Genomic DNA, 10,685 nt, shown 5'->3' on the forward strand with positions numbered 1-10,685 from the left:
TGGCCAGCCCTGTGATGGTCCGTAGAGGCTCGGCCTCAACCCACTTAGTGAAATAATCCACAGCAGTTACCAGGAAGGTATAGCCCCCGACCGTTTTAGGGAAAGGACCTATGATATCTGTCCCCCATTGCTCAAACGGCCAGGGTGAGGTGATTGGAACCATAAAGTTCGAGGGTTGGTGAAGCTCAGGGGCGTGGACTTGGCAGGATGGGCAGCTGAGAACAAGATTTTGGGCATCTTGTCGAAGGGAAGGCCAGAAATATCCAAGAAGTAGGGTCTTCCTGGCTAACATCCTGTGGCCGACGTGAGCTCCACATAGGCTTTCGTGTATCTCGTGAAGGACTTGGCGTCCCACCTCGGATGTAATGCACCTCAGCCATGGGCCAAAATATGAGCGTTTATATAGCTCTCCATCGCGGAGCGCGTACCGAGCAGATTTGCGTTGTATTTTCCTTGCCTCGGCTCGGTCCTCGGGAAGGATCCCCTGCCTTAAGAAAAGGATGAACGGGTTCATCCAAGTATCTTCCGAGTGCACGGGGCAGGCCACCTCTTCGACGTATCCCGACTCATCCAACACCTCCACTAAGACAGTTTTGTTGAGGTCGGAGAATGATATGGAGGCCAGCCGGGACAGAGCGTCGGCGCGCCTATTCTGGGAGCGGGGGATTCTTTGGATTTCGAAAGATTCAAAATACGCAATGAGTTGGTGGACTTTGGATAAATACCGTTGCATGGTTTCATCCTTGGCCTCATACTCACCAAGGACTTGGCATACTACGAGTTGGGAGTCGCTGCGGACGTGAATCCGCTGTGCACCGAGCCTGCGGGCTAGTTGGAGTCCCGCGATTAAGACCTCATACTCGGCTTCATTGTTGGTGGTCGGGAAGTCAAAACGGAGGGCATACGAGCACACTTCTCCTTGGGGGCCCTCCAGGAGCAGTCCTGCTCCACTCCCATCCCCATTAGAGGACCCGTCCACATACAACATCCACAGGTGTGGGGTGGACACTTCGGCTAGGGCGGAGGTGGACTCCTGACCTTCCGTGAAGGTGAGCTCGGCCAAGAAGTCGGCTAAGGCTTGAGCCTTTATGGCGGTGCGCGGCTCATACGACAGGTCGTATTCCCCCAACTCGACGGCCCACTTAGTGAGGCGCCCGGAGGCCTCGGGCCGCACCAGTATCTGTCGGAGTGGTTGGTCGGTCCTGACAGAGATGGGATGAGTTAAGAAATAGGGTTTCAGCCGTCGGGCGGCGTGGACTAGTCCTAGCACAAGTTTTTTCACTTGAGTGTATCGAGTCTCCGGCGCACGGAGAGCTCGGCTGACATAGTAGACTGGCGCTTGAGTGCCCTCATCCCGGATGAGCACAACGCTGACAGCCTCGTCCGCTGCGGAGAGGTAGAGGTAGAGATTCTCCTCGGGCCGAGGTGAAGCGAGGGTGAGTAGGTGGTGCAGGTACTGCTTCACCTTGTCGAAGGCAGCCTGGCACTCCTCAGTCCAGGCAAACTGATCGGCCTTCTTTAGCAGCTTGAAAAAGGGCAAAGCTTTTTCTGCGGACTGGGATAGGAAGCGGTTCAGTGCAGCCAAGCGTCCATTCAGCCTCTGGACTTCCCGGAGGTTCCGAGGTGGGGACATGTCCTGGATGGCCTTGACTTTGTCGGGGTTAGTTTCGATTCCCCGGTGGGAAACCAGATACCCCAAAAATTTTCCTGAGGTGACGCCAAAGACGCACTTCTTGGGGTTTAACTTCATCCTTGAGTCGCGGAGGACGCCGAAGACCTCCTTCACATCCGACAAGAAGGCCGAAGTGGTTAAGCTTTTGATGAGAATATCGTCCACGTAGGCCTCCACATTTCGGCCGATCTGATTTTTGAAAAGGCGGTTGATCAGCCTTTGATAGGTCGCCCCGGCGTTTTTTAACCCGAATGGCATGGTGGTATAGCAGTAGACACCTTGTCGGTGTAAAATGCCGTTTTTTCTTGGTCTTCCTCACTCATTCCTATTTGGTGATAGCCTTTGAAGGCATCTAGGAAGCAGAGGATCTCATGTCCCATTGCCGAGTCGACGAGGGCGTCGATCCTCGGTAGAGGGTAGCAATCTTTGGGGCATGCCTTGTTAAGGTCGGTGAAGTCGACACACATCCTCCATCCACCGGCATCCTTTTTGACCATGACAGGGTTGGAGAGCCAGGTGGGGTACTGGACCTCATGGATCATCTTGGCGGGCAGGAGCTTGTCGACCTCATCCGATATGGCCTTGCTACGTTCGGGGCCAAAGTGCCTTCGTTTCTGTCGCACAGGTCGGGCCAGTGGGTTAATGTTGAGTTGATGAATCATGAGCTCGGGTGGCACTCCAACCACTTCATCTGCGGACCACGCGAAGACGTCTCGATGGTCCTTGATCAGGGAGATCATTTCTTCTTTCAGGGGTGGGGAAAGTCCGGCCCCTACTTGGACCACTTTGTCAGGTTTCGCTTCATCCAAGACCACTTGTTCCACCTCATCCCCGGGCTCAAGCCTGTTGGCCTCTCCTGCCTTCTGAGGGTCGATGCAGTCTATGAAGAGGACTGCTGGCCTCTTTTCTTCTGACCTCGGAGAGAGCCAGGGTGTGACTGCTGCTTGAATGGTGGCGAGGTAGCATTCCCGGGCGGCGCCCACGTCGCTGCTCACCTCGGCCACCCCCTCAGGTGTTGGGAATTTAAATCTCAGGTGGTAGGTGGAATATACGGCTCTCAAGGCGTTGAGCGTGGGCCGGCCTATTAGCATGTTGTAGGGAGAGTCTGCTTTAACCACTGCAAAACTGACAGGCACAGTTCGGCAGGGGGATGACGCCCGATGGTCACCATCAGGGACACCATACCCTCGGGGTGGACCACGTGTCCCCCGAATCCAACGAGGGGAGTCCTGACCGGAGTGAGCTGCTCCCTGGTCAGTTTCAAACTCTCGAAGGTTCGGTAGTACAAGACGTCTACCGAGCTTTCGGGGTCAACATAGACCTTTTTGACTATATAGTTGTTGGTGAGGACCTCGATCACGAGGGTTTCGTAGTTGCTGGAAGCGGCGGGGACGGGGTCAGTGGGACCATAGGTGATGACCTCGGACAACCGAGAGCTCGGCTCGGCCACCTCCATCCCGGTCTGGCGTAGGTCCGCTTCCGAGAGTTCTGGCTGTCTCCTCCCGTCGGTCCTCCCGCGATCGTGTTGATCACCCCGGCGATGTTGAGGCCGTAGCCCGGTGATCCGTCGCGTGGAGGCTGCTTGTCCTCCCTACGATCCTCGGGATCTCGGCAATGCATGTTCGTGTCCCGCCTGTCCTCTCGGCGGGGGCCCCGGTTCTCTCGGCGGGGGCCCCCATCCTTGCGGACGAATTGCTTCAAGTATCCTTGCCGGATCAAATTCTCGAGCTCTCGCTTCAGATCATTACAGTTTTCAGTCTCGTGCCCAACATCCCGGTGGTAGGCACAATAGAGGTTCGAGTTCCTCTTATCTCTCCTCCCTGGAATTTCAGGAGGGTTTCGGCCGAGGTGATTCTGCCTCATCACAGCCAGGACATGGGTCCGGCTGGAATTGAGAAGTGTCAGCTCGGCGTCCGAGGTGGACGACCTTCCTTTTACGATCCGGTCGAAGACACTTCGGCGGTCTCGAAACTGAGTCGACGAGCCACTGGGGCCTTGTTCGACTCGGCCGGCGTCTTTTTTCCTCCGGGAATCTTGCCCGGTACGAGCGGCTTGAGCCTCTCGCTTCATACGGTTTAGATCTTCGCTTCGGATTCCCTGATCTACTCGATCCCAGAGTTCCCGGTGTGTGGGGGTAATCCCGGTGTATCTCAGTATTGAAGATTCCCGCGGTCAGCCCATTGGTGAAGGCAGCTATGGTTACCTGGTCATACTGATCAGGTATCTGCACGTTCTCCTCATTGAACCTCTGCACGTAGGAGCGCAGTGACTCGCCGGGGGCTTGCTGCAGGTTCAAGAGGTAGGCTGAAGTCTTCGTAATCGGACGAGATGATACAAAGCGGTGAATGAACCGATCTATCAACTCATCCAGTGAGAAAATGCTCCTCGGTTCTAAACCCCAGAACCACTTTCGGGCCGTGCCCTGCAGGAAGATGGGGAAAGCTCGGCAAATTACTGCGTCGGGGACGCAATAGAGCCGAAAAGCGGAGAGGAAGGCGCGGAGGTGATCCTCGGGGTCACCTCGGCCATCGTAGGAGCGCAGGCGGGAAGTTTAAAGTTTGGGGGGACCATCTCCCCATTGATGTCATCCGTGAAGGGCGGTGCCCTCAGATATTCGGCTGCTAAGCCTCCGGGACGCCGAGGTGGGTCCTCAGCTCGTTTTCCCAGGAGGCCCTGGGAAAACGCCCGGGAAATGGAAGCGATCTTAGACGTCGCCTTGGAAGAGGCGCGTCTGGAAGTGCTCCGAGAGAGGTGCCCCTCATCGGAGTCTTCGCCGGAAGGCACTTCAGGGGACTTCGTCGGTCTCCTCTTGGAGGATTCTGCTTTTTCCTTCCCCTGCCTCTTGAAGTACCTCCCCAGTTCTTCGAAGATGTTTGGGTTATCAGCCACGAATTCGGCCATCTTGACGATGGCGTCTTCGTTGTGGGGCTGGGTCCTTGGGGACCCTTGTTCTTCAGAAATACGATCTTGCTGGGCTCCTGATGTTTGCCCAGCCCCGGTTGAGGTGACTCTTCCACTTCTGGAGCGCGTGGATCTCATTTTAGCAGTAATCTCGTTCCCACAGACGGCGCCAATTGAAGAGGTGATTTTTGGTGGGTAGTTGAACCGACCAGAATCAGGCTCCTCTGAGATGAAGTGAGGTGTATCCTCGTGTCCGAAGTGAATGGCGGGGCTTCTCCCCTGGGTTCACTCCGACGATCAAGTTAGTATGAGAACGAGAGAAAAGCAGTAGTATTGTCAAATGAACAGTATGCTTACTTGTTGGGAGTGTGTGGGGTATTTATAGAGTGGGAGTGGAGGTCAGGACGGAGGGTTAATGCTGGTGGGACCCATGTCCTGACATTACGGCTCTGTTCCCTGCCAGGAGGCTTGACTCTGACACTGTAGCCGCCTGGGCTGGATGACGGGGGTCCTGCGCAGTAGTCATTAAGATCATCCAGTGCTTTTCAGATAAAGCACTGGTCCTGGGTGTTGTCAGGGGTGTTGACATCATCAGCGTCTAGCCGAGGTGGTAGCCAGGGGTGCAGAGGTCATCCAAGTAGGAGACCATGGATCGAGCCGAGCTCAGGGTCCGGATCGGGGAATGGCTGTATTCGTGTAGGAGACGAAACGAGGTCACCTCGGCAACAAGGTACGGCCGAGGTGAGCACCCTCACCGGTCATTTCATTTATTCTCCTTTTGTTCCTTTTTTTTGACACGAAGAAATTTTTTGTTTTTCTCTAGGAGAATAATTAAACATCAATTTGCTTTTAATAGGCATCTCATCTACCAAGACAATACGCCAATGTTTTGACAAAAAAAAAAGGATAATATCAGAAACCTCCCTTTAGGTTTCTCCTAATATCACTCACCGCTCCTGAAGTTTTTGAAATATCACTTATCTCCCCTAATAATAGTAAAAAAATTATATTAACCCTCATTTGACACATAATTCACACACCAAATAAATGGAGATTAAATTTTTAAAAAAAAAAGAAACGAAAGTCACTTTCTTCTGTTTTTCTTTTGTTCATCATTCTCTCTTACTCATTTTTTAAATGACTATACAATATTTTATTTATAAATTATAATAAATTAAATTTTTCTATCTTTCATTTTTTGAGATTGTGATAAAATAAGGTATGATTTATTTGCTTATTCTGAGTTGATTTTTATAATGATTTGTACAATATAATAGTTTGGATAAAAGTTGAAAAGATGTTTAAAAAATATATAAAAAGTTCATAAGAAATCGATTTTGAGTATAGAGAATTAAATTGGTGCAAGTATATTTCTTTTAAATATTTTTTTATTTTTAAAATTTATATTTTATGAGGTATAGCAAAAATAACAAAAATAAGAAATATTTTTATGGCGTAATAAATATTTTTGTTACATAAATAACAAAAATAAGGGAGGTAAGTAATATTTTTAAAATTTGAGGGGTGTTAGGTGATATTAAGAGAAATCTTAGGGGAGGTTTCTGCTATTATCCCCAAAAAAAAATACTATATACCAATGTCGTACCTTTAACCGTCAGTTGGCAGTTGGCACCCAAAAATCTGAGAATGCGTCTCGTCCAGCCACATAGGTCGGCTCAAATATTGGTCCCTCGAAGCTTTAACCGTCAATAACGGTTTCTTCAGAAGCTGAGGAAAAATCCAAGAATGCGCAGAAAGGTGAATTCCCAATTTCCCACTTCTCTTGCTCCGATCATAAATTACACCCAATCGAAGATGTCTTCGAAGGCGGTGGTTTGCTCCCTTTTGGCCACCGCCCTCGTCCTGCTCATTGTGTTGTCCAAAAATTCAAAACCCGACGACCATCGCAAACATGATGCCTTAAGTAGGCGTTTGGGTTCTCCCATATTTGACCCCATTGTCGCGAAAGGCCATAGAAAAGCTGAGGAGAATACGTCAAGAGACACAAAAGCAGCAGCAGCAGCGGCAGCGTCATCCAGCTATATTAATGCAGCTAAAGAAGATATGAAATATTATGACGAAGACGGGACATTAAACTTGAGGCTAAGGTTGATGGTTCTGTTTCCTGTTTTGGACGTGGCTCCCCAGGATGGGATGGTTGATTCCAAGGAGCTGGAGGCTTGGCTTACCCAGCAAGCTGTTGATAGATTGGATTACAGAACAAGGAGAGAATTGGAGTTGCGCGATAAAGACGGGGATGCATCAATTTCTTTCTACGAGTACCTCCCTCAGTTCACCAAGGAAGACATTGGTAACTCATCATTTGATTCTTGAATCTCGTGTAACATTGGTTGTGCAACGTTTGGCTGTCTACGAAATGGTGGGAAACGAAGAAAAATATTTCCATGGCTGAGCCCTCCCAATTTTTATTTTTCTTGTTTTTTAAGATAAAACGTCTATTGATTACGATGAGATCAACAATTTGATTAAACGATGAAAACATCTTGACTTCCCCATTTCGTGGCCAACCAAATGGAGCATATGGATACTTTTATGGGCAGAGCTCTAATGAAAAGAGAGAATCTACTGGAACAGAGAGAAACGATACGAGATATGGGGAAGCCGGATGGTGGATGGAACAATTTAACGATTCTGATGTTGATAGGAATGGGAATCTCAATTTATATGAATTCAGGGAGTACGTGATCTGTCTTTCCAGTTCAATAATCAGCGACTTAGTTTTAATCAACATCTCTTACTGATGATATACGAAATTTTGAATTTTTCAGTTTTCTGCATCCAGAAGACAGCAGGAATGAACGTATTCAAAGGCGATTGTTGAGAGAGAAGCTAAGGTTGGTTCTATTCCAAATTGCTGACAATGTTTACACCTCTTCTTCTTCACACGTATTTGCAATATACAATGCCATATCCTTGTCCTATCTTTTAAATGTTCAGGCAGATGGATAAAGACAATGACCAAAGGTTGAATTTGCTGGAATTTGAGGTGGGGGCATACAATGACTACAAGTTTTACCTCGACTACGAATCAGGAAGCGCGGCAAATATATCTTCAGCAGCAGCTGTATTTGACAAACTTGATGTTGATCACGACAAGTAACTTTTTGCTTTTTCTGTGAAAATATATCCCGGATGTGGTAATTAAAACCACATATGGCTAAAGTTTCAAGTATATTTAATCCTTTAATTTGGTGTCGACAAACTGCTGACAGATTGTTGAGAGTGGAAGAATTGAAGCCTTTATTCAAGTATCTGAAACCAGGAGAATTGGTATATGCTAAATACTACACCAATTATTTGATTCAGGAGGCAAGTTTCTCTATTGCTATGTGCTAAACACTCTCAAGCAAACTGTGTAAAACAGTCTGCCTTTAATTTCTTCCATTTGATTTTTTCTTTCTTTCCTTTTTTTTTTCTGGCTAAAAAGCCCATGTATCTACCGTTTAGTGTTTACACCAATGGCTAGAGTAATTATAACCACAGGTTATTGCTTTGTTTGTCATGATATTGAAAAAAGGCTGACGAGAATAGAGACGGAAAATTGACGCTGGATGAGATGCTGAATCACGAACACATTTTCTACAACACGGTTTATGACAATGGGAAGCATGAGAATGAATATTACAGTTATCATGATGAACTCTGATGCAGTAGCGCCTGTGCCTGCGCTAACTCACCAACTTCCCTTGGTTCTCGAAGATGGAGACAAGAGAGATGTGAAAGCTGCTGCTTGGCAAACAACTTTTTTCCTAACAAAATCCTTTGCAGCAATTGAATACGTGCTCTCTATAAAGGGGCAGCGTTGCGGCGGAGAGAAGAAGAGTCCCAAGAATTCACGAGTTCAAGGTGCTAAGAGACAAATCAAGGAGAGCTGCCTTGACAGAACACTTGCCGGTAAACATTTAGGTAGATTGTTGTCGGGAGAGAGCCATATTAGCCAATTGCAAAGACACTCATCTCTGAGGTTACCATTTTTGTTTGTTTGTTTCCTCTCTTTATCTCTAAATCGAAGATACATCCATCCCTACATTATAGACACTCACAGGGTGCAAAATAGCAAGTTAAACTTTGAGTCTGTGCTCGTGGCTTTCAAAATGAGAATGCCTTTGTTTATGAACGGGTTTGTGTGGCCCGCATTGTTTCTTTTTTTCTTTGGTGTTTTTCATTTTTTGATTTTATTTTGCACAAGGGCAGGGGCAATTTCATCTTAGGTAGAGAACTAAATCCAGATTTAAGACAGTTGGGATACTCTGTATCACTATTCGATATCAAATTAGTGTCAGTCCTACGTATTACGTGAGGATAAAAGAAAATTAAATAAATAACATATGACAACTTAAATAAATAAAATACTTAGCATAAATATAGAAATTGGCATCGAGAAAAAAGTGGCACTGAAAATTTAACGTGGATTCAAGATGTTTTAGTTCCTACCTTTTAAGAAACCATGCTTAAAGCAACGGTTTTGGACATGGCCAAGTTGGCTAGCTGAACGGGGCTCATCCACGCTGACTTCCATCGTACGCGAGAGATTCATGTGGTATTTCAATCATACATAAAAATCAAAGAAGTGTTGAGCTTTTCAATCAAGAATAATAGGCGTAGTCAATTTTGATTGGAAGGATAGAACGGAGAAAAATTGCCTGCTTTATCCCATTTTTTGCGTGACTGGGTGGCAAGTGATAGTAATTTGGAAGTGAATGGATTGACTCATGACCTGAGTCAACCTAACTAATGCACTATTCACTTAAGCTCGTCAAGCTCTTAAAACTCACCCTTCTCGTATCAGCTGGCGGTTGCGCTCCATCTAGTTTTAGCTTACTCAAGTTCAATTGCTCTTAACTCATTTGAGCTCACTTGTGTTTAAATAATATACACTAGTAATTTGCCCTTGCATTGGCATAGAATAATTTTTTATTGTAATTATTTCCGAATGAATGCAAGGCTTAAGTAATTCATTAACAATGTTTTTATAAATTATTCATATTTATATCAAAAAATTATTATACTCCAAATATTCAACTACCATATTAGTCTTTAGAAATTGTTAGATGTAATTTTTTTATAATGTGATAATATTCATTCAATATTATAAAAAACAACTATTCTTTGAGATAGTAATTAAAATTCATTATAAATATGATTATACACCCACTCGTATTCATTTTTAGTTCAAGGCAACGGGTCCATATGAGGTTATGGTACTTTTGATTAAAAGCAAAAGCTTTTATTGGTGCTAAAAGTTTTTATCACTTTTGGGTACTAAAAATATTTTGGTAGTGTTTGATGGATGTCATCCTATAAAATTAGAAGTGAAACTTTTAGTGTTAAAAGTATTTTTTTAACAAAAGTTCAAATTTGGTGCTTTTAAAATGAATTTTATATTTAAAAACATATTAAATTTAATCATTTTATCATATTTTATGAACTAAATAAAGAGATGAATTCATTTAAAATTTTTAGAAAATTGAGGCATTGAACATGCATTTTCCTATTTATTTTACACATTTGAAGTTGGTGGAAACCACAACCATTGTGGTGTGAAGTCCATCTCTTCTTTGAAGATGGCACTTGGTTCCGTTTGGAATTGTGGTAATTTATTGAAAAGTATTTCATCGATAGAACTTTTGATAAAAGTACTTATTAAGTGTTTAATTTTTTTTAAAATATATTGTTTGGATACATAATTCAATAAGTACTTATTGTATTGAATAATATGTAATTTTAAAAATTTAAAATGTATTTATCCATTTATTTAGCTCATAATGCAAGACAAAATGGTTAAATTTAATGTTTTATTTTTTAAACAACAAAATTTACTCTAAAAGTATCAAATTTGAGTTTTTGTTAAAAGTGTTTTTTAACACCAAAAACTCACTTCTTGATTTTATGGAATAACATTCACCAAATACCTCAAAAATACTTTAACACCTAAAATTACCTTTTTTTAAAAAAAATCAAAAGTACCCTAGGCCCAAAATGGGGGCTTAACATGTTGTCAAAGCTAGATTAACATGATGTCCAACATAAAAAATTCTATCTTACACATGATAACTCAAGGTCTTCAAAATCACAACTAGCAAATGGAATC

At 44.8% G+C, this 10,685-nt stretch overlaps 1 protein-coding gene across 1 annotated transcript; it reads left to right on the plus strand.

Annotated features, from left to right (window-relative positions):
* The first annotated feature begins 6,213 nt into the window (after positions 1-6,213).
* LOC113729562 (uncharacterized) lies at positions 6,214-8,621 on the plus strand. The gene is made up of 6 exons (XM_027253842.2): positions 6,214-6,884; positions 7,169-7,271; positions 7,363-7,428; positions 7,532-7,690; positions 7,807-7,903; positions 8,112-8,621. The coding sequence occupies exons 1-6, from the start codon at positions 6,320-6,322 to the stop codon at positions 8,238-8,240; spliced, it is 1,119 nt and encodes a 372-aa protein (XP_027109643.1). The 5' UTR covers positions 6,214-6,319; the 3' UTR covers positions 8,241-8,621.
* The last annotated feature ends 2,064 nt before the right edge of the window (positions 8,622-10,685 follow it).

The sequence above is a fragment of the Coffea arabica genome, chromosome 2e (genome assembly GCF_036785885.1).
Source record: "Coffea arabica cultivar ET-39 chromosome 2e, Coffea Arabica ET-39 HiFi, whole genome shotgun sequence".
In the NCBI taxonomy this organism is placed as follows: domain Eukaryota; kingdom Viridiplantae; phylum Streptophyta; class Magnoliopsida; order Gentianales; family Rubiaceae; genus Coffea; species Coffea arabica.

Bases quoted from the DNA above. Each gene is read 5' to 3' on its own strand.
- LOC113729562 (XM_027253842.2), top strand. From the start codon at position 6,320: ATGCGCAGAAAGGTGAATTCCCAATTTCCCACTTCTCTTGCTCCGATC. The intron at 6,885-7,168 runs GTAACTCATCAT...CTACTGGAACAG, and splicing joins GTTCACCAAGGAAGACATTG to AGAGAAACGATACGAGATAT. The intron at 7,904-8,111 runs GCAAGTTTCTCT...TATTGAAAAAAG, and splicing joins CCAATTATTTGATTCAGGAG to GCTGACGAGAATAGAGACGG.